This window comes from Microcebus murinus, chromosome 20 (assembly GCF_040939455.1).
Source record: "Microcebus murinus isolate Inina chromosome 20, M.murinus_Inina_mat1.0, whole genome shotgun sequence".
NCBI lineage: Eukaryota > Metazoa > Chordata > Mammalia > Primates > Cheirogaleidae > Microcebus > Microcebus murinus.
Genome location: NC_134123.1, coordinates 8,171,533 through 8,196,139, shown reverse-complemented (window position 1 = coordinate 8,196,139; position 24,607 = coordinate 8,171,533). Strand labels below are relative to the sequence as shown.

The 24,607-nt window shown below is 37.1% G+C and overlaps 2 protein-coding genes across 3 annotated transcripts in view; one reads left to right on the top strand and one right to left on the bottom strand.

Moving 5' to 3' along the window:
* The window catches only part of FTO (FTO alpha-ketoglutarate dependent dioxygenase), a 365,665-nt gene extending 349,604 nt beyond the window's left edge, over positions 1-16,061 (bottom strand). For both annotated transcript variants that reach the window (XM_012772616.2, XM_075995647.1), the window contains exon 1: positions 15,906-16,061. In XM_012772616.2, coding sequence (XP_012628070.1) covers positions 15,906-16,019 — 114 coding nt within the window. In that variant the 5' untranslated portion in view covers positions 16,020-16,061. The remainder of the gene's footprint in view (positions 1-15,905) is intronic.
* Positions 16,062-16,245: 184 nt separating this feature from the next.
* The window catches only part of RPGRIP1L (RPGRIP1 like), a 110,876-nt gene continuing 102,514 nt past the window's right edge, over positions 16,246-24,607 (top strand). The window contains exons 1-4 of the mRNA XM_075995646.1: positions 16,246-16,332; positions 19,299-19,390; positions 21,036-21,177; positions 24,278-24,576. Coding sequence (XP_075851761.1) covers positions 19,306-19,390; positions 21,036-21,177; positions 24,278-24,576 — 526 coding nt within the window. The 5' untranslated portion in view covers positions 16,246-16,332; positions 19,299-19,305. The remainder of the gene's footprint in view (positions 16,333-19,298; positions 19,391-21,035; positions 21,178-24,277; positions 24,577-24,607) is intronic.

Genomic DNA, 24,607 nt, shown 5'->3' with positions numbered 1-24,607 from the left:
CTTCAATGAAAAATATTCTAAAAAAGAATAATATTTACCCAGAAAATATTTACCCAGTGATATTATACTATCACTCTGCATTTGGATGGTGTTTAGCATTTTTAAAACAATCTGTTAACCTAAGGCTGACTTAGAAAATGACATTCTGTTCCCCAAAGAACACGAGAACTCTGAGATAAGGAGACTTACTTGATACAACATCACCCCTTCATAGCAAGAAACAAAATAAATTAAAAATTAAAATAAGTCTCAGTGCAAAAGAAATAATGAAAATGTAATGTAATTGTCAGTGAAATGGGAGGAATAATCATATATTTATTTTTCCTGCAATTAAGAGTAAAATAAAATATAGTTGCTCTAACACCTACAAAAATGAAAAAGGATTTTCAATTTTATAATTTTTTATCAATTTATATCAATTACACTAGTTTATTGGCCTGTACTTTGGGAAGAACACATAATGTCCTCTACAGAGAAAATAAGATTGCACCAAAAGGTTTATGCCCACAAGCTACACATCTCACTGTGTGCTGATGTAGCTATCTAGGTCACCCCTAGTAAACTGGGAACAGCAACATAGCAGGGTCCTAGGTCTTATGCTACTTAAGGATCACTTTGAAAAGTGGGTCTCAGAAAACATCCAATTAACAAATACTTGCTATATATCTGTCAGTAAAGTTCTGTGCTAGATATTTTAGAGGACCCAAGACTTAATATATATGTATATATGTGTGTGTGTGTGTGTGTGTGTGTGTATATATATATATTTTTTTTTTAAGTTTTTGCTCCAAAGAACATGATGATTTCTACATGGAGGTTGGGGGGTGGAGCAATGGATAAGACAAGAATACTAAAAGCCCTCTATTTTAAATCATATTTATATCTCTATAACATTGTTAGCGTTCATCGTTCTTTTACATTTATTATCTTTCTGACAACATCTCAGATGAAGCACAGAGAAAAGTTAACAATCAACCCTATTCAGCCTAGCGCAGTGGCTCACATCTGTAATCCTAGCACTTTAGAAGGCCAAGGTGGTAGGATCGCTTGAAGCTGGGAGTTCAAGACTAGCCTGGGCAGCAAAACAAGACCTTGTCTCTACAAAAAATTTAAAAATTAGCTGGGCCCAGTGGCATGCACCTGAAGTCCAAGCTACTCAGGAGGCTGAGGCGAGAGGATCACTTGAGCCCAGTAGTTTGAAGCTGCAGTGAACTATAATGATGCCACTGCACTCCAGCCTGGGTAACAAACAGAGTAAGACCCTGTCTCAAAAAAATAAGAAATAAAAAATTAACTCCATTTTACAGATGAAACATCACAGAGATTGAGGGACTCATACAAGGTAATGCCTAGTAACTGATATATGTGAGATTAGATATTTAGACCCCTAACTACTAGTGAAGTACTCCTTCTACAGAAGGCTACTTATTACCTGTGTGGAGTAAGGGGATGGTGGGGTAAGAGGGTTGGATAATCATGGTATTCACTCAACAAACATTACTTTAGGGCCTATTGTGTTCAAGACTCTGCGGACACTGAAGTACAAAATAAATAAAATATAGTCTGTATAATTAATGAAAGAACAAGAGACTAAAAACAAAATCACTACAATACTGGGTGATGAATGCTATGAAAACATCCAAAAATTGCTAAAGGAACACAAAAGAGAAAATTATTTTAAGATTTTGAAATGCTTGTCATAGTAAATAAAAAAGAATGAAAATAAACTAAGTATTCATCTCAAGAAGTTAGCAAAAGAAGCTCAATCAAAGCAGGAAAAAGAACAAAATAAAAATAAATGTAGAAAATTGTTTTCAAAATAATAGACTACTAGCAAATAAAATCAATCTTTAAAGACAAGACACAAATACAGAAAATTATAATTTAAAATGATATAAAAAGTAAATAGGACATTTTTTCCATTATAAAACTATATACAGTTCTATGATAGTAAACCAGACAAAATTTGTGTTCAATGCCATGCCAATAAATTTATAAGTCTCTCTTTCTGAGAAATAATAATGACCAGTATGTGCCCCATCTGACGTATCATATACGTCACCCCTTGGCCCCACCCTCCATAACACCCTAAAATTTCCATAAGAATCACTGCTACAGACCCATCTTTCCTAATTGAAATACTAAAAAGTTAAGTTCAGCAATATGTTAAGAGACCAATATAATGTAACCAAGTAGGATTTATCCCAAGGAACCATTATTAGAGAGTCTATTAACAGATTATATTCTTATCAGTAGAAGTAAAGACATTACCATCTAAATAAATATCCCAAAACATTCAATAAAAATTCAACCTCAGTCCCTGAAAAATAAAGTAAACTAAGAATCAAAGATAACTGCCAACAATTATCACTATACTTAATGCTAGAATCCCGAAGTATGATTTTAAAGTCATGGCTATCTGCTATAACCACTATCATTTAGAGGTTCTAGACAATGTAATAACACAAGAAAAAAAAGAGAGGTGAGTATAACTATTAAAAAGGGAAAGAACAAATTATATTTGCAGTCAATCAGATTATCTATCTGGTCTACACTTAGAAAACCCAAGAAAATCATCCAAAATTTATTAAAATGATAATGATAGGTTCTGTACTGTGGCCAATTACAAAAATAGCACACATATAAAAAGCTCTCTTATGTATCAGTTAAAAAACCTAATTTTCAGGCCGGGCGCTGTGGCTCACGCCTGTAATCCTAGCTCTTGGGAGGCCGAGGCGGGCGGATTGCTCAAGGTCAGGAGTTCGAAACCAGCCTGAGCAAGAGCGAGACCCCGTCTCTACTATAAATAGAAAGAAATTAATTGGCCAACTGATATATATATAAAAAATTAGCTGGGCATGGTGGCGCATGCCTGTAGTCCCAGCTACTCGGGAGGCTGAGGCAGGAGGATCGCTTGAGCCCAGGAGTTTGAGGTTGCTGTGAGCTAGGCTGACGCCATGGCACTCACTCTAGCCTGGACAACAAAGTGAGACTCTGTCTAAAAAAAAAAAAAAACAAAAAAACCTAATTTTCAAATATCTCATTTGCAATAGTAACCCAAGTATTTTATAAAAAGTAATACATAGTGCCTAACTGAATGAAATTATAAGACTTTCTGAATATTATCAAAGAAAAGTAAATGTAGAGACAGCATTGTTGAATGAGAAAAATTATTTACTTTAGGTAACACAGCAAGAAAAAGTAATGAGGCTGATTTTAACTAATGCACCCTTAACTGGCACTGCCAAGAACTACATTCACGGTGGAATTTAGCATTTACTATACCACATTATTGTAATTATTTGTTTACTTGCCTATCTTTCTACTAAACTGAGGTCCTCAAAGGCAAAGATTATACCTTCCTCATCCTGAGAGTCCTCCACCCCTTACATAAGTCCTCGTACGCAAAGACTCCTAATTAAGTATTTCTGAGTGAACTCTACAGAGAATGCCACATAAAAGCTTTGAGCAATGAGAATATATTATAATAAATAAAAATATTGCCAAAAGGGCATCTGAATCCATATACAAACAAACATATAAGATATGTGGAAAGAGACTATAATTTTTAAAAATTGAAATTTTATGAAGTTCCTAAAATTCTAAATATTAAGGAAGACAGAAATTGGTTTTTAACAGGTCTTCCTATAATATAATAATGTTTAGCTGTAGTCATTTCTCACAAAACACAAGGCGGGGCGGAGTGGATATGCCTCATTGTCTAAAAAGCAATCTACTGAACCAAGGATGCAGAAATAACCATAAACTTTCTCAGACAACAATGCAAAAACACATCTGCTACACAGAAGACACCAGGATGCATCCTGCCTATGGGTTCAATCGACAAAGCACAACCTGGTGCCTGAAATATAAATCAAAGGACCTTATATCCCTGGTACTTATTGACATTTGCTACCTGCAAATTTCTAATATGTGCAAGATGGGCCTATTTTTATTTACAGCACAAACCACAGACTGAATGTAAAACAAGATGCTTAATAAATCCAGAGGAACATAAAACACCAGCATAACTCAGACAGCAAGACAGACACTCACTCCTTAATTAAGTGGGTGATGTTCTGTTTAAAACAAAAAGACAACCCTGGGCTATTGCTAAGATTAAGCACTCAGTGTTGCGAGCAAGGGAAACGCCAACCATTTTCAGGGCAAAGCTTTTAAATCATGAAATATAAAGCATCTAATAGTCTGTATTCAATAGTAAGTAGACAGTCAGGACACAGACTGATTTGGATTAACACATTTTCAGTTATAACAAGTAATTTTACAGAGGATTAGTATCTTGATGGTCTGATCAATATGAAGCACCGCTGCTATTACAGATGAAGAGAAAATTGCCCCTCTGGTAATAAAGTGTGCGGTGTCTTCGTTCTCCTTCATTTGCTGAGTCCATTACTGTAATGGTTCCAGCATTAACAGCTGGGGCAATTTAAGCAGCAGGGGTCTGATGATTTTAAAAGCTGGGAACACTGGCTACTCATCCTTTCCTCCCTTTCAGTCTGCATATGCAACTCCTCTGCCTGGCTGTGGTTCCAATACAAGGATCATGTTTTATGAGAACAATGACTACTATTTCCCAATTTTTGTCTCATTAATAGTGTTACCAGCCAATAATGTGACTAAAACAAAAATTGCTCACAGCATATTGGCTGCTGATTCCACAAAAAATTGCACACTATTTACCTAAATAACAAGATTGACATGACAACAGGCTGGAGTCCACATAAACCGTAACGTTTGCATTCATTTGCCCTGTGCTATTCTCACAGTCTCAAGCAAAAAAAAAAAAAAAAAAAAGAAAGCAGAACATTCTTGCTGACAGAAAAAAACAATCAGCAGCAGAATTTTCCATCTTTGTTTTCAAAAAATGGCAAACTGAAAAACAGTGAGATAATGGACTGCTGTATATAGAAATAGAAAATCCATATTAATGCAGCCTTGAGACTTTAATCATGCCCAATTCTGCAGAATGAGTTAAGGTTGCAACATCAGCCCATTTTATATTATTATTAGAGAAATGCTCACCCTTGAGCCTCAGCCTTGAGTGATCCAGTCACTAAATGAAGGTGCCAAAGGGCAAACTTAGGGCTAATGCAGAAATCAGAGCTCAGAATTTTCTGATCACAAACAGTTATGAAAAAAACTCATGCTCTGGGAACAAATCTCTTCCTCAGACCAGCTGCAATGTAATTTGGTTCCTCAAACTGAGTTTTCTACTTGGTTTCTACTACCAGTTGTAAAAGTCTCAACTGTCCCTTATCCACATGGCAGCTCTTAAACATTAGGGAAGGCATGGTCACTTTGCAAGCAGGTCATTTCCAAAACTACAGACCAAATAAGTGATCAGCATAGCAACAGGGCAGATGTAGCACAAACAACAATGTAAGCCTAATAGTTGAATTCACAGACTAAGAGTTAGAATGGTGATTACCAGGGATTGATGGGGAGGGGAAAATGGGAAAGGGCTAATCAAGGGACATAAAGTTTCAGTTATTCAAGATGAATATGTGCGAGAGCTCTGCTATACAATATTGTGCCTAAAGTTAACAATACTGAATTATACACTTAAAAATGTGTAAAAGGGGGGGGGGCAGATCTCATTTAAGTGCTCTTACCATAATAAAATAAAATTTTTTTAAAATGGAAGCCTACAGCACCTAATCAAGGTTTAGCTTTGAAACACATGCTGGCTTAGGACAAATATTAACAAGTCGTTATCAATACAAATCTTCCTCTTAACATATTCTGACCCAACCCAATAGCCCCAAGATTCCTTCTGGCTTACACTGTGAAACAATTTTATAGAATAAATTTGTAAGCCAGTAAGACAATTTTATAAAATAATTTTAAATAGTTTATAACAGAAGATTAAATGAACAAGCTTAGCAGAATTCCAAATTCACCTACTCTAAAATGTACCTTTTCTTTAAAGTTCCAAAAATAGCATCTTAACTATAAAGTTCTTTTCTCCTGTAAGTTAGAAAGTCACACTTTAAATATAACTTTATCAAGAAATCTACCATACTAAACTAACAACAACAAAATGCTCTAAACCCTGAGAGTAAACTAGCATTTTAAACTTAGAAAACAATTGCTGACAGTTGCTACAGCATATATTGAACAGAAGAGTTCTGTTTCTCAAAATTAATGCCCATACCTATGGTATGTTAAGTAATTTAAAGTCATAAAGTACCTAAGCATTTTCTATTATTTCTTTCAGATTCCCGTTCCATCTCTCACTATCAGAAAGCCTACTAACGGATAACAAGTAATGATGCTCTTGGAAATTCATTCACTTGACAAGTATGGAATATCTACTAAGTGACTGGCAAAATCATAAGTGCTAGGGATAAAACGATGAATGACAAAACTAAAAAAAACATGGTTTCTACTTTTTTTGTAGCATATAATCTAAATGCCAAAACCTGTATTGCTAAACTCAGCCACAATAAATCTAATCAGGACAGGCGCAGTGGCTCACGCCTGTAATCCCAGCACTCTGGGAGGCTGAGGCAGGTGGATTGCTCGAGGTCAGGAGTTCGAAACCAGCCTGAGTAAGAGTGAGACCCCATCTCTACTATAAATAGAAAGAAATTAATTGGCCAACTAATATATATAGAAAAAATTATCCAGGCATGGTGGTGCATGCCTGTAGTCCCAGCTACTTGGGAGTCTGAAGCAGAAAAATTGCTTGAGCCCAGGAGTTTGAGGTTGCTGTGAGCTAGACTGACGCCACGGCACTCACTCTAACCTGGGCAACAGAGTGAGACTCTGTCTCAAAAATAAATAAATAAATCTAATCAACAGGCAGGGAGCCAGTATCATAACTATTAAGGGTCACATGTATCATATATCAGGTGCTGGAGGCTCTCAACCATTCACTCTTTCTTCAGCAGATACTGGTACTTATAAATGTCTCCCATGTGGAAGACATTCTGCCAGGTACGTTGCAGAGATAAGGATGAATTAGACACAAACACTGTCTTCAAGGAAGCTATAGTTTGCTCAAAGTGTCTAAGACTTTTTTTTGAATGGCTAATTTAGTTTTCAAAACCAACACTATGAGTGTTAAGAAATAGACCTGGAAATGACAGAAAGTAACAAGAACTCACTGTTACTCAGTGGTTTACCTAGTTCATTTTCAAGGAAGGTACATACATTATTTAAAGTGGTTTGGAAACTATGATCAAATACATTAACCTTTCTATTAATATTTACAAAAGGCAATCAAACCTACAAAACAGTGATTAAAGGTTGCCCCATACACTGGAGGAAAGTTTAAGCAAAAAATAAAAATGCATTTTGGGAAGAAAGAAAAATGCAAAGTAGAGTCTGTCAGGTGAGGTTTTAATTTTTTAAGTCCTCCAGTCATTGGCCTACCACCAAAGATTTCCTATATTTAGTTTCCAGTTTAGATAAACTGGTGACATAATCCAGAACCTTCTTGGGACTGCCCTAAAATGCCAAACTGCAAAAAATAAAACAAAACAAAATAAACACCCAGTGGGCACATACATATTTAATAAATAACAAACTTTATTTTATTCAGTTTTTACTTTCATAACTCAATAAATCTTATCACTTAAAGTTTATCTTGTTAAATGATATTAGGATTACTATCACCAAAAGCAGAAGATTTTTTAAGTGATGTCTTTTAAAGCAGGTAGTTTATATACTCTGGATATTTTCCTTCACTGATAAAAATGTACATTACTTAAAATTATGGAATGTTCCTATTAAATATATCACTGAATCAATCAACATAAACTATTTATAGTTTTAATATTTTAAATGAAGATGATCTAGGCTGGGCGCCGTGGCTCACGCCTGTAATCCTAGCGCTCTGGGAGGCTGAGGCAGGAGGATCACTCAAGGTCAGGAGTTTGAAACCAGCCTGAACAAGAGCAAGACCCCATCTCTACGAAAAATAGAAAAAAATTCATTGGCCAACTAAAAATATATAGAAAAAATTAGCAGGGCATTGTGGCGCATGCCTGTAGTCCCCGCTACTTGGGAGGCTGAGACAGGAGGATCACTTGAGCCCAGGAGTTTGAGGTTGCTGTGAGCTAGGCTGATGCCACGGCACTCTAGCCCGGGCAACAGAGTGAGATTCTGTCTCAAAAAAAAAAAAAAAAAAAAAAAAAAAAAGATGATCTAACCTAACCTAAGCCAGCATAAGAATCTTTGAAGCTAACTTGAAATTCAACATCCATACCTTTTTATTCCATGACTAATGGAATAAAGTTTTAATATTTCTAAAATACCTCTTAAGGAGTCTTAGGCGTCTCATAAGGCTACTATACCTTTATGCAGATCTTCCTAAGGGAGGAATTTCATGACCTCCTGTTAGATCTTTCTTGCTACCGTGTCCAGCTTCCATGATAAACTTACCACTTTAGTGTTGGTACTTGCTTATCTACCTTCCATGGACACACAGCCAGTTCCATAGGACCATATCTGCCACCTTTACCCAGGTGCTGAGTACACTACACAGCACTGAACCAGGTTTCTCATCTGAACCACAGAGCACAGTGGTTTCAGTGACTAGTTTTTCGATTTTCTGAAGGGTGGCACACAACTAATGCCATTCTGAATGCACAGGAGAGAAGTTAATGGAACCCCAGTTCAGAAAACATGCTTGCGCAGATGCTCAACATAAGTTTACAGAATAAATGTCCTGAATATCTACTGGGATCCGATTGGTGGTAGTGGAGGTAGTGGTGGTGATGATGATGATGATTATGATGATGATGATGATGAGATGATGGTGATCATAACATTTATTTTTACAGTGTGCCAGGAATGTTCAAGGTAATATATATATTTTTTCATTTAATCCCTACCACAACCATAAATACCACCCCAATTTTATAGTTGAAGAAACTGAGGCTCAGAGAAGTGAAGTTGCTTCTTCAAGCAAGCAATGGAGCAGAATTCAATTCTAAGAGTCTGCTTCTGTAGCCCTCAAACCTACACCATGATACTGTGACTAATGGGCAAAACTGAACTATGGCAAAATGGAAAGCACCTTTCCCACCCTAAAGGAGCAGCCACTAATCAGCTCTAGTTAGGAAAATAGATGCCCAGTGTTGCCAGATACTCCTGTTTTTCAAAAGAGCCAGATATCCAGATTTTTATGTAAAATTCCTCAATTTTTAAATATTATAAAATAATTATGAAACATCCAAACACAGTCTGTTTGGGCCAACCAGGATAAATATGTGGGTTATAAATTTGTGATCTCTAGTGGCCCCATCTTTCCTCCAAAGGGCAGAAAGATCACTTGAGCACAGGAGTTTGAGGCCAGCCAGGGCAACATAGCAAGACCTTGTTTCTACAAAAAATAAAAAAACTAGCCCGGTGCAGTGGTAAGAGCCTGTAGTCCTAGCTACTTAGAGGGCTGAGGCAGGAAAAGTGCTTGAGCCCAGGAGTTTGAAGCTACAGTGAGCTATGGCTGTGCCACTGCACTCCGGCTTCAGCAAGGATCAAGACCCAGTCTAAAAAGAAAAAGAATAGGAGGCTATTCTACAAAACAAATAGCCTGAACTCATCACAAGCATCAGTGTCTTGAAAGACAAAGAAAGGATGAGGAACAAATTTAAAGGGCATTAAAGGGGATCAGATTAAATGAGAAGAAATCAAAGAGATATAACAACTAAAGGTTACGTGTGATCCTGAATTGGAACCTGGACCAGGAAAAAAGATGCTATAAAAGATATTATTAGGAACATTAGCAAAATTTGAATATGAACTTCGGACTAAATAATAGTATTATATCAAAGTTAACTTCTTCTGAAATTGACAATTGTGTTTATACGTAAGGGAATGTCCATGTTCTTAGGAAGTACATGCTGAACTATTTAGGGGCAAAGAGGATTGATGTCTCCAACTTACTCTGTAACAGTTCATTTTAGAAAATGGTTCAAGGCCGGGCAAGGTGGCTCACGCCTGTAATCCTAGCTCTCTGAGAGGCCGAGGCGGGAGGATCACTCAAGGTCAGGAGTTGGAAACCAGCCTGTGCAAGAGCAAGACCCCTGTCTCTACTAAAAATAGAAACAAATTAATTGGCCAACTAAAATATATAGAAAAAAACATTAGCCTGGCATGGTGGCACATGCTACTCGGGAGGCTGAGTGAGGGAGGAGGATCACTTGAACCCAGGAGTTTGAGGTTGCTGTGAGCTAGGCTGATGCCATGGCACTCTAGCCCAAGCAACAGAGACTCTGTCTCAAAAAAAAAAAAAAAAAATGGTTCATATGTGTGTATGTGTGTGTGTATATAGATATATATCCATATAGATATAGATATATATAGAGAGAGATAGAGAAAGCAATAAAGCAAACCCAGCAAGATGTTAACTTGTGAGTCCAGACAATAGGTCTATGAGAACTCTAGGTTCTACTCTTGAAACTCTTCTGTAAGTTTTAAATCATTTCAAAACAATAAATTACATCATCTGGAAAAAATGCACAGGGCCCTCAGGCAACCTAACTCAATCAAGGCCATACCTACTCTGCCCCCAGCATAGTGGACAAAATTTATTAAATTGGGTCCTCAAAGAAACCCACAGAAGCAGCTATTCTTGACTCCATTTTCTGGCTGGAGAAACTGAGGAACGGGATATGAACCACCCACCCCATCCCAATAGCAAGGAAATGGCACAGGCCATGGTTCTAACTCAAGCCATCAAATAGTAATCTGAACTATTCCACTATAGGACTTATGAGAAATATTCACTTTAAAAATGCATGAATATGGTGTGGTACTCTCTTATACTTTAATGCAAATTTATATACATTAATTTATTGCACAAAGCTACATATTTAGTTCAACCTTTTTAATCACCCTCCAAACTTGGAAACTGTATAAAAGTCTATCACATAAGCAATCACAGGAAGAAAATATAATCTAAGTTATTTCAAAGAGAAAAGGAAAACCAAAAGTAATTATCCATGATGGGGTTGATAATGTTTAATTTAAAAAACAAACAAGTGGACCAGGCTCGATGTCTCATGCCTGTAATTCTAACACTATGGGAGGCTGAGGAGAGAGGATGGCTTGAGCTCAGGAGTTCGAGACCAGCCTGAGCAAGAGCGAGACCTCATCTCTCCTAAAAATAGAAAAATTAGTCAGGTGTGGTGGCCCACTCCTATAGTCCCAACTACCTGGGAGGCAGAGGCAAGAGAATCGTTTGAACCCAAGAGTTTGAGGTTGCTGTGAGCTAGGCTGATGCCACAGCACTCTAGCCCAGGTGACAGAGTGAGACTCTATCACAAAAACAAAACAAAACAAAAAACTAAGAGATCTTTGTGACTTTGAGATAAAGATTTCATAAACTTGACACAGAAAGCATGAATCATAAAAATAAATATTGATAAATTGGACCTTTACTAAAAACCCCTAAGTAAACCGAAAGAATGAGAGATATCTGCAACACATATAGTTGACAAAGGACATATATCTAGAAAATAAAAAGAACTCACAAAACAATAAGAAGAACACAAACAATCCAACAAAAAAAAAAGATTTTGAACAGACACTTCACAAATGAAGATATATATATATATATATATATATATATATATCTCCAATAAGCACATGAGTAGATGCTAAACATAACCCATCAGAGACAGGCAAATCAACACCACAATGAGATACCACTTCACACCTACTAGGATGGCTACAATTAAAAAGACAGACAGTAACAAGGATGCGACAAAATTGTAACTCTCAAAATTGCTAGTTGGAATATAAAACGGTGCAGCCACATTGGAAAATAGTTTGGCAGTTTCTTAAAACGTCAAACATAGATTTAACATATTATCAGCAATTCCACTCCTAGGTATCTACCCAAGAAGAATGAAAATATACATCCATACAAAAACTAGTATCCAAATGTTCATTTTTCTTAACAGCCAAAAAACTGAAACAAATGTCCATCAACTGGTGAACAGATAAACAAAATATTATATATACAGACACTGGAATACTATCTACCATGTAATAAAAAGGAACAAAGTACTGATACATGCTACAACATGAATGAACCTCAAAAACACTATGCTGGGTAAAAGAAGCCAAATGTAAAAGACTGCACACTGCATGATTCCACTTATATGAAAATGTCCAGAAAAGGCAAATCTAGAGAACGAAGAATAGATTAGTGGTTGCCTAGGGATGGGGGTATAATTGGGAAATAATTGCAAATGAACACAAGGTTTCTTTGGGGGATGATGGAAATGTCCTAAAATAAGATCGTCATGATGGTTATAAAACTTTGTAAATATACTACCAACTACTGAATTATACACTTAAAACAGGTGAATTTTATGTATGGTATGTGAGCTAAACCTCAATAAAGCTTACAAAAAGAAATAGACAACCTCATTAGTCATCACTGAAATGCAAATTAAAATCACAATGAGATACCACTACACACCCACCAGAATGGCTAATATTTAAAATACTGACAGGCCTGGCGCGGTGGCTCACGCCTGTAATCCTAGCACTCTGGGAGGCCGAGGCGGGAGGATTGCTCGAGGTCAGGAGTTCGAAATCAGCCTGAGCAAGAGCGAGACCCCATCTCTACTATAAATATAAACAAATTAATTGGCCAACTAACATATATAGAGAAAAAAATTAGCCGGGCATGGTGACACATGCCTGTAGTCCCAGCTACTTGGGAGGCTGAGGCAGTAGGATTGCTTGAGCCCAGGAGTTTGAGGTTACTGTGAGCTAGGCTGATGCCACGGTACTCACTCTATCCCGGGCAACACAGTGAGACTCTGTCTCAAAAATAAAATAAAATAAAATACTGACAATACCAAGTGTTGACAAGAATATGAAGTAGAACTCTCATTTTACATTCCCACATCTGGTGGGAATGTAATAGGGTGTAGTGGGATTGAATATTGTTCCCCAAAAGGATATGTAGAAGTCCAAAACTCTGGTACCTATGAATGTGACCTTATTTGGAAAAAGGCTCCTTGCAGATGTAAGATGAAGATCTTGAGAATCTCAAGATAAAAGGATCCTGGATTTAAGGTAGACCCAAATCTGATAACTGACATCCTTATAAGAAAAAGGAGAAATATACTGGAGACACGGAAACATAGAAAGGAAGGCCATGTGAAGATGGAAGTAGAGATTGAAGTTATGCTGCCACAAGTCAAGGAACACCAAGAGCCCCAAGCAGCTGGAAAAGACAAGGAAGGATTCGCCCCTAGGGCCTTCAAAAGAAGTGTGGCCCTGTCTGCACCTTGACTTCAGACATCTGCTCTCCAGAACCCTGAGAGGATAAATTTCTGTTATTTTAAGCCACCAAGCTTGTGGTAATTTGTAAATGGTAAAATCACTCCGAAAAATTGTTTGACAGTTTATTGTAAAGTGAAACAAAGAACTCCCATATAACTAGCAATTCCATTCCTGGGTATTACCAAATAGAAATGAAAACAGAAAGACTTATACATGAATGGTCATAGAAGCTTTTTTCACAATAGCTCAAAACCAGAAACAATTCTAATGTCCAGGAACAAGTGAATGGATAAACAAGATGTGATATATCCACACAGTGGACTACTATTCAGTAATAAAAAGGAACAAACTATTGATAATCTGCAACAACATGGATAAATCACAAAAATTATGCTAAATCAAAAAAGACCCAAGAATATTTACTGTATGCTTCCATTTACATGAAATTCTAGAAAATACAGAATCATCTATAGAGAAAACACCTCAGTGGCTAATTGGGGGCCAAGGTAGAGGGAGAGACTGACTATGAATGAACAAAAAGAAACTTTTAGAAGGAACAGAAATGTTCTCTATGCCAATTGTTGTGATTTTGCAGGTATCTACATCTGTCAAAACTCATCAAATTCTACACTATAAATGGTTGTAAATCACTGTATATAAATTATATGTCAATAAAGTTGATTAGAAAAAGAAAATAATTCATAAGTAATTGGACATTTGATATTTAAGATGTAAAACAACTGCCTATACTTTGTTCTAATCAATAACATTTCATAACTAAACAAATTTTAAATAAAGAGTGAAGAAATCCTTAAAAGTAAACAGGAAGACAACAACTTGCTCTATTAACTCAATAGGTTTCACAAGCATAAAATGGGAAAAAGCCTTGAAATTGGAGTCAGAAGACCTAGCTCTGAGTGCTAGTTCCACCTAGCAACCAAGTGGCCTTGGACAAGTCGTAACTTCTACAAGCCTGTTATCACATCTCTAAAATATAGGTGACATTAATAACTACCTCATAGGCAAAGGCTCTGGTTTCAATAGAATAAGAACTCCTTTGGAGAAGGGATTCTATCTTAGCCAAAGTTATAATCCCAATATATTACATTGGGATATATGCTCAATAAATCATCATAGAATAAATGAATTACTTTAAAATAAACCTGAAAGGTGAGAAAGGCATCATGCACAATGCCAATGGGTGCTTAATTGTTTCTTGTAGAATAATGCCGAAAGTTCTCCCTCTTTGTGCCATCTTTATAGTATATTACCCACACATGCTGATTCAAGCATGGAAACTTCAGGTCCCTTGTGAAATGCTGCTATAACGCAGGTCATTACAGAGCAGATTTTATGTTTTAAATCCTTAGGTATATTGCTTTAAGACAGACTCACTTTCTACAAAAGCAAGAACTGTGTATATATTATTTAACACTGATCCTCAATGCCAATATCTGCCTATCATGGAGCATGTGCAAAGGCCCTATGACTAACTAAAATACAGGAAAGAGGGACTTTTAAGAAGGCCCAAGCAGTTGATAGGCAGGCAGAAAGCAGAGTGTTATGCCCAGTGCGTTTGTATGGAAAGGGATCTGAGCACATGCAGGATCTTTTAGGCCATGTGAAGTTTTGTCTTTACCCTAAGACAACAGAAAGCCATGGAAGATTTTTAACAGGTGGTTGGCAGAGTAAGGCGGGAAGAAAGGGACATAATTAGGTACATGCTTAGGATTATACTCTACAGTGTGGAAAAGAGACTGGTTGTTGGGGGAAGGGAGAGAAGGTGGCAATGGAGTTAAGTTAGATTGTGGAGTGAGTATAGCCCAATAAGGAGGCTACTACAACCGTCCATTAAAAAAAATAATAGTAGCTTGGTCCAAGAGATTCCCAATATATTTAGACAAATCAATAGGACCTGAATTTCCAAATGAAGCAAAGGAAAACAATTCTTCATCTGTGAGACAAACTGTTGATACTCCATCTGTAAAATATCTATCTTGCAATCTGCTACAATAATAATATAAATATTATGAACCTGACACACAATAAATGCTAAAAAACAAAACCCCAAAAATTTGTCATTGCCATTATTATTGTCATCCCATGTAATGGCAACTACCAGAACATGAACACCAAAGGTAGAGCCTAAATAACAATGTGAAGATTCATATCCACCATCCTGAAATACATAGACTGTATCAGCAGGCCACTGAGACAGCTGTGCCAAATAAACACATCTGACCGCACAGATATTTCATCTAAGCCGATCTCAGTCCTCAGAGACCATTATTGAATAGAAAGCTGGTGTGATCACAGTCATCTGAGAGTCCGGTAAACTGAGGCACGAGGGTGGCTACAAATTTAAGCAAGGAATAAGTGCAGAAGCAAGACAAGGAAATGGTTGTCTTGATTCTCACTTTTGAGCCAATCCAACAGGAGTCGGCTTGCACCCTGAGCAGCACGAATTTATAACATACCCCTCGCCCCACGTCTCCAGGTCCCTTGCTGACAAGGCCTTGTCATCTCTTGGCTTAATACCATGCGTCTACTCGCCATGAAACCATGCCCTTCCGGTTCCTTGCCCCTAGCTCCCAGCTCACGAAGAACCCCAGGCCCCCTGGAGTCGGACATACCTTAGCTTCCCGCTCTCGTTCCTCGGCAGTCGGGGTGCGCTTCATGCTGCCACTAAAGCCGCCTTCGCCACCGCGAGCCGCGTAGTCCCTCGTCCTGGACCCCGCCTCCTGCATGTAGTTCTCTCAGCGTCCTGTTCCCGCCCGGAGCCATTCTCCTCTGCAGCCCAGAGAACTACCGCTCCCAGAATGCACCGCGGCGACGCCCGCGAGCGCTTCGGGGTTTCGAGGAGAAGAATTTCCCAGGTCCGACAGCTGGGCCAGCGTAGTCCGCTACGCAGAAAGCCGACAGGCTGAGGACCAAAGAGAACTACATTTCCCAGGAGGCAAGGGGACCCGCCATGTTTTTCCCGTGCTCCTCTCAGACAGCCTCCCAACACGCCGTCGGCGCTATAGCAACGGCTGCGGGTCGCGGAGAGAGAGTGTCTCGGTAAGTACTCTGGGGGAGGATGAGGGGTGGGGGGAGGATGGCGGACCATCCCCCTCATCACGGGCCAGGGCCAGCGTCCTAGGGTCTACTCTGCGGCCTGCATAAGGCTTCCGAGTTCTGCTCGCGTGAAAAAGCAGCCCAGCCCGAGACACTGGCACATCCCTCAGGCCTGAATCACAGCCCGCCTTTTTACCCCACGTCCAGGACCAATTTGAAATTTTATGTCCCAACCTTGAACCTTAGCTAATGAGATTTGGTGCTGCTAATTGCCGTCCCTATCCAAATCCTTCAAGTAGAAGGTCACAAGTTCACAGTTCGCTCTTTTGCCCTGGATGAGGAGTTGGTTGGTAGACCCTAAGTCTCCTGGGTGGCCTGTTCGCTTAATTACTTGTTTGCTTATTGTCTGATTACTTCTGTAATCTGTTAGCTCCATAAAGGTGGAGACTTCGCTTGCCACTTTACTCTCAGTGCCTCATTTATTCATTCAATAAGTGTTAATGTTGGTACCCACCATGTGCCAGTCACTATTCTTGACCAGCTGTGAAGAAGACCAATACCCATCTCTAGATGTTTATGTGGAGACAAACAATAATTTTATGTCATAATTTCAGATAGAGGCAATTGCTATAAAAGAAAGAAACAGTGAAGATACTGGCAGGAAGAGTAACATAGGATGATCAAGGAAAACCTCCCTGAGGAAATGATATTTGAGCTGAGTTCCAAAGAATGAGGAGCCATCTAACGCAAAGGCCTTGAGCAAGACAAGGGTATGGTGAAATTGAGGAAGCTTAGGAAGCTTAGGAACAGTGTAGGTGAAGCATAGTGAGCAAGGAGAGACAGCATGAGATGGTATTAAAGAGGTATTGCAGCACTGTGCAGGGTTTCTCAACTTCCACACTGTTAACATTTGGGGCCAGCAATTCATTGTTGTAGGTCCTATGCACTGTAGGAGGTTTAGCATCCTTGGCCTCTACCCACTAGATGCCTGAAGCACCCCGCTCCCTTCCCAACTGAGACAGCCAAATAAATCAAGAGACAACTAAATGTGTGACCTCAGGCTAGTTACCAAATCTGTGTCATGGCTTCCTCTTTTGTAAAGCAGGTGTCATTTGAGTAACAACCTCATAAGGATATTTTGGGACATTTAATTCACTCATCTAAACAGAGCACTTAGAACAGTACTTGGCACATAGTAAGCATTCAATAAATGTTAATACCACTGTCATCATCATTACTGTTATTATAAAAGCAACCTTAACTATCGTGGAAAAGTAATCATTTTCACATGTGGCCTGTGTTGAATTGGAGTCTTAAAATTGACCTTTCTGTAGCAGTATTTCTAAAAGAAGTAGATGATCTCCCAGGCATTTGTCTGTTAGCTGTTTCTGTCACAGCAAAACCCAGTGGTTCTCTACCTTGTGTGTGCTATATTTAAAGTTATGAACCTTCTCCCCAAAATATATTGTATATACGAATGAGCGTGCAAAAGTTTGTAAACCATCTCTGGGTTCACAGACCCTGAAGCCCCATTGACTCCACTGAACAACTATTTGGTAAATGCTTACTCAGTGAATGTGCCAAACTCTGTGCCAGCCTCCAAGAATACAGTGGTGAACAAGGTAAATAAGCTTGGTCTTGGTCTTCCCAGTCTGTGACCAACATCCTAGAGCTTAAGGATTTTTCTGCCTTAGAGTATATGCATTGACAAATTGCATTTGGCTTTCTAGGTAGATTGAAATGAAAATGTAAAAAATTTTTTTCATGTAGGACATCGTAGGGATCGTTCACATCCATGTACAAAATAAAGTTACCATGGTGTATCTCTGTAAAGAATAGAAACTGTAAAAATACCAGAATTACCTGGACAGCCTATGTGTTGAAGTAGTTGAACCCTCGAACCTGCGCGTTAAAGAAGGCAGTGTACAACAAAAACATACCCAGTTGGTGAATTTATGAAACCTTTTTCACAAAACTTGGAACTACCCACTCATTTGTGCATCAAGCAGAACATTAATATTCAGAACATTAACATTAATATGGACATTCCAAGCATGTGTGCTAAGTTCTTTTAATTTACCATCTCTCTTACCTTAGAATAACTCTGTGAGATAGATATTATTTTCTCCATTTTTTAAATTAAGGAACTGAAACTCAGAGAGGTTAGGTGACTTGACCAACTGGTAAAGGATACCATGTTTCCCCAAAAATAAGACAGGGTCTTATATTTATTTTTCCTCAAGAAGACACCCTAGGGCTTGTTTTCAGGGGATGTGTTATCTTTTTTAAATATGGTACAATAATCTACATTTATCCAAATATGGTTAAGTCATCTTCTGGAACATCATCATAACTCTCCAAACCCCGAATTCCATCCTGAATTTCTTGCGACTCTATTTCCTTTAGAACTATTGGCCCCAATCTCTCATGTCGAGCAATAGAACTCATAGGGCAGATGAAAAGGGCTGCTCGTCTTCTTTACGGCTCCAGGATGAAATGCATGAGTTGTGCAGATACACTGCTTAGCCACGCCCATCACTAGGTCTTATTTTGGGGGAAGGGTTTATATTGTACAAATGCTTAGGAATCCTGCTAGGGCTTATTTTCAGGGAAACACGGTAGAACAACTATTTGAATCAAGTTCGTGACCTAAGTTTTTTCTGAGATACCCACTTTCTTTAGGAGTTGAGGAGGGGGAAGGGATGGAGAGGGGGTATTTCTTAAATGATAATCTTACTTCATTTCCTAAGCAAACTATGGGAAATATACTGTTGACAGGAACACCATCTCCAAGATTGAATGTGGTATTACTTTTAGAATAGAGGCTTTCATCTTCTTCAGGCAGCACATGTGGACAATAAGATGTCCATTAAAGTTCTAGTTCCTTATTCATTTTACTTGGTTCATTCCATTGCATAGTTAATGTAATAACTTGGAAAGAGTTTATCTGAATTTGCTTTTTTTCACAGATAGGCCATGTCTGGTCCAACTGATGAGACTGCAGGAGACCTGCCTGTGAAAGATATAGGTCTAAACCTCTTTGCAATGGGAGGGTTACAAGGTATGACCAGCTGTTATTTATTACAGTTATGAACTTTGATCAGTGACTTCTCTACTTTTAATTTAAAGTATTTCTGATATTCATACAAACCAAACCATTTAAGTAACTATATAGCTCTTGATTGGACTAAACAAAAAGATGGAGAGTTTAGAACACATATGGTATTTTACTGCATGCATCAATTATCAACAGCTCATAGAAAATGTAAAATCCCCCTCTGTTCTGATAAAGAATTGTTATAAATCATCTTTTTAAAATTCCACACGTCAGTAGAAACTACATAGAGAATATCAAGCCTCCAAACTGAATAGCCTGGTTTAAATCACATTCACCATTAAAACATTTCTTTATGGTTAAATTTTATATGGAAGGAAATGCCATATTTAAAAATTTTTGCCTTTTAAGTAGAATACCTCAAAATATCTTATTTATGCAAGTGATAGTGACTTTTATCAAATTAATGTACATTAAAGGTTTTCTTTATCTTTTTATCACTTAATGGTTGCTGTAGGGCTAAAAAGCACTTTCAAATTGAGAGAGAAAAGCACTACTTTAAAGAACAATTTAGAGTATAGAGCTATGTTTATGTTTGTACAATGTGTCAGCCATACTCCCATGCCACTACATTTGCTATTGAGAAGGAATATTTAAAATATATTCCACTAGGGAATCTTTGTACACCTTTAATTAGAACGGTATGAGTGGCCACCTTGAAATACTTCAGAAAGGTGGTCAATATATTATTTATTGGAAAAGATAAATTGGGCTATAAAGATTTTACTGTTAAGAGTAAAAAGTATATATAAGCTTTGCTCTAAATCTTTGAGGGAGTATGAGGTATTCAAATACAAATAAATTTTAAGTGTGCAAAGCTATTTTATTGGGTTTTGATAATCTGCAAGTTCAATTCTTGTCCTCATTAACCCATCATAGGACTTTAATCTCTATCAGTTTGTCCTTCATTTCTATTGGAGAATTGTTGAAAATTGACCTACTTCACAATGTTATGGAAAATTTAAGTGTCTGTAAAAAGATATCTACACATGCTAAAGGATATAAAGGTTCTTCTTTAAAAGTATGTAAATTAGCATATAGGGAAATGATTTGTGAAGCTTTTAAATTACAATTTTTAAATTTTAGGGGTTTTTTTTGTTTTGTCTTAAAATTTTTAGTTTATTTTCTATAACCTAACACTATAGCTCAGAAAAATGTCTTAATCATGTGTTTACAGAATTAGTCTCACTTTTGCCTTTGTAAAAAAGAAAAAAGTTTCAGATACTCTGACTTTTCTGACTTTTAATTTAGTTTTCACAACATTCAGCATATAAAGTGGAAAGTCTTTATTGATAATCAGAGTTCCATCTTATATTCTTACAGAATGACTACTCGAATACATTTTTGCAGGGATACTATTGTTGCTCATTCCTAATACTGCATGTAAAGTATTAATAGCAAAGACTTTTATTCTCACCTCAAATCATTGATGTGAAAAATGCTGTAGCATTTTCTAAAGCAATCTTAATTGTAGGTCACAAAGAAAAACATCTAAGATGAAGGCATCAGAGATTATATTAAAATCAAGAGTTTTCATCTTTAGAAATTATTTTAAGTAATTCCACAATTAATTACCTTGGCATTTTTGCAGAAACTTCAACACGGACAATGAAGTCTCGCCCGGCAGTGTCACGTGTCAGTCGTGAGGAACTGGAAGACAGATTTTTGCGTTTGCATGATGAAAACGTTTTACTTAAACAGCATGCCCGCAAGCAAGAGGATAAAATTAAAAGGTTATGAAAAAAGCTTTTAGCTTTTTTTTCTTGACTTTCAAAGTTTGGAGGGTATGGTTTTTTATAAACTTAATTGAAAACCACACCTTGAATTATTTTTGGAACAAGGCAGGTTGCAAATAAGTACAATTTTTAAAAATGGAAAATCCTGCAAACTAGAATAATAAACCAAAAAGATTATGTGAGTGTTTATTATGTCTGAAGTTGCTATTTGAAAGAAAAGGGCTAATAGCTAAGAGTGCCAGGCGTATATCATATTTATAAATAACTTTTGGTTTAATAATATTTATAGTTTAATAAGCAAATGGCCAAAGTTCTGCTTTTAAATGTTTTTATTTTAATATGAAAGTTTTAAAAAGTAATTAACTATTCTAATGCATGTTCCCTTAAGATTTGGGGTTTACTAATGAAAATATCACTTAAGTCTCTGGAACTTATTTAACTTTGCTTGGGTTAGTCCCGATTCTATATTTATTTCAAAGAGCCTCTACTGTTTTTAAAGAAACATATTGTGCCACTTTTGATTTATGTGCAAAAAAATTGTGCAGGAATGATTTAAGGGTAGATATTCTTTAATTCTTTTTAATTAGAAACACTTTGCCTATCTTCTGAATGTATGGCATTAAAAACAAAAAAGTGCATTCTCATTTGTAAGCATGAGCAGGTCAATGTTCATAATAATATTCCAGGTTCAAAGAGATAGCCATTGAAGAAAAAGTATAGGGTTTTTTCCTGCTCAGAGTTAATCTTAAAGAGGTGATTCTAGTTCAATTTCTACTCTGTGGGCTTTGTCTTATGAGTTCGTAACCTGACGTATGCAGGCCTTTTACTTGAGTTGATTTTTGAGTCATGATGGCTGTTCAAGACATGTGACTCCCTTGTCTGAGTCCCTTTCTGACCAGTAACACACACGTCAGCCAGTCAGAATGTGACAGGTATTCTATGACCACTGAACATTTTTTTTCTCTGTAAACCTATTGGTCAGTAAAACAGTTGAATTCACAACCTTGACCTCATTAGTAATTTGGCCTAGCCAAAAAACAACTTAATAATAAGTCATCTCATTTAATGGCAAAAAGACTGGGCTAGGAGTCAAATTGTATGTATATGTTCTGTTATCTCTCTGCCACTAGCCTATGATATGTTCAAGCCATTTAACCTCATGGGATTTTGTTTTACTCAGCCATGAGAGCAGTGATCTAATAAACACTGACCCAAAGTTCTAAATTCCTTCTCAATCTTACACTACTGACAGTGACCTAGATACAGGGGTAAAACTGTCTTTAAATTAATCCTTAAGATGCAATTAGCATCACTTTCTATAAATATAGATTTTTATGAACTACATTTTTAAATAAGTACTCAAACTTTACCAGATCACTTATGTCTCATTAGTATCATAAAACAATCAATTCCAACAAATAGAATTGCTATTCATGGACAAACGGATGCAATCTTATATTTCTTGACAAAGTTTACTTGAACATCATTTAAGGAATTAAAGACACTTCTCTAGCTATTTACTTCCATTTCATATTAAATCCATGTCTTTCTTTTGAATGTAATCTGTATCTCTGTGTGAATGTCTCTCTTCTGAACAGAAGATTCAAGTATTTAGATTGACATCTCATTTGGATAACTACCTTATCTTTATGGATAGGTCACTGGGTGGGGCTCAGGACCCTAAACTCATTAAAGCGCTAGGTAGAGTATGTGACTCCCTTGGACTGTGATACCTGGCCAAATTTACCAATGATATATCATTCTCTGGATTAGGTGAAAAGGAACTAATTCATTGATTATTTTACTAGAGTGTTTGTGGTACTCTTGGATCTTGGTTTTTATTATCCTATATCCCTTATAAAGCATGCTTAATGGGTATGCCTCAAGGGAAAGAGAAAACAATCTTAACTGATTATGTTATGCATAGCTCTCCCTGATGCCACATGCTATAGGCTGAGTAGCCTGAAGTGCAGATAGACATGTATTACTACCGCATTTACAGAGGACTCTGCTTAGGGCAAAAAAAAAAAAAGGTTGTTCTATAACATCCCAAAGCTATTAAGGATTTTTTTATTTCACTTTTGTTGTCTTAAGTAAAAGCTTCTGTCCATAACCATACTAAAATAAAGCAAACCCCATTTAAAGAAAAATGAAGTGTGTTTTTATTTTCAATCTCCTGTCTGGATCTTTATAAAAATAGATTCGCTATAAACTAGAATCAGCTATTGAAGATGTGCGACCAATTTTGTAAAGTCTTGAACTTGTGTCTCTCATCAAAGCCACCTTTTCTTTCTTGTCCTGCCAAGATTTTTCCATTCACTGTCAGGCATGTTTTCCGTACGTGTATATTACATCACCCCCATGTGCCCTTTCTGTCTTTTGTTCTGTCTAACCAGTTTCTATCAAAACTTAAAAGAATCAAAGGTATAAACTCCTGAGATGTCAAAAGCACAATTTATGTCTAAATTTAAAGGTAGCATTAAAATGATACTTTTTGCATCTAATTATTTTCTACCATTAAACACAAATGTTTCTTGAGCACTAAGCAACATTTAATGGTGCATTTTGGCTTCTTTTGAATTTTTCATTGGCTTTATATGTGTGCATCTGTGCATTCTAAAATTTTTATATGTATAATGTGTCTTAATCCTAGAGAAACTGAAAACAATATATTACCTAAATGCTGCATAGTCTTAACACACTTTTCAAAAGTTTTAATTTACTGTGGATTGCAGATATAACCCACCACATCCACAATCTGTAACTACATTTAAGTGCATACAACATTCCTATATAAGGTCATGCGTTAAAAATTGCATTTCAGGAACATATGGAGTAAATATGTGTCCTCTCTTTACTAACCTTAAATGATAAGCCTTAGGAAACTGTTATTTGTCAGTGCTATAAAGCAGATTGTTGCCCAGTGGTTTCAATTATCATCAAAGGATTCTTCACAGGCAGTAATAGTTACATCAAAACCTGAAATTTATTATTCAGGTTCTGCACTGAAGTCTTCACAGTGATTATGTTCCTTTCAACAGAATGCATTTTATGCTGACTTCTCACATTCCTTTTCATCTTTTTATTATTTCCCTAGAATGGCCACCAAGTTAATACGGCTAGTTAATGACAAGAAAAGATATGAGCGGGTTGGTGGCGGCCCCAAGCGGCTGGGACGAGATGTGGAAATGGAAGAAATGATTGAGCAGCAGCAAGAGAAAGTTCATGAGCTTGAAAAACAAAATGAAGTCCTCAAAAACAGACTAATTTCTGCCAAACAGCAACTTCAAATCCAGGGTTACAGGCAAACTCCATACAATCGTGTACAGTCTCGCATTAACACTGGGCGTAGAAAAACGAATGAAAATGCAGGTTTACAGGAATGCCCCAGGAAAGGTAAAACAAAGCTTACATTAAATCCTAAACT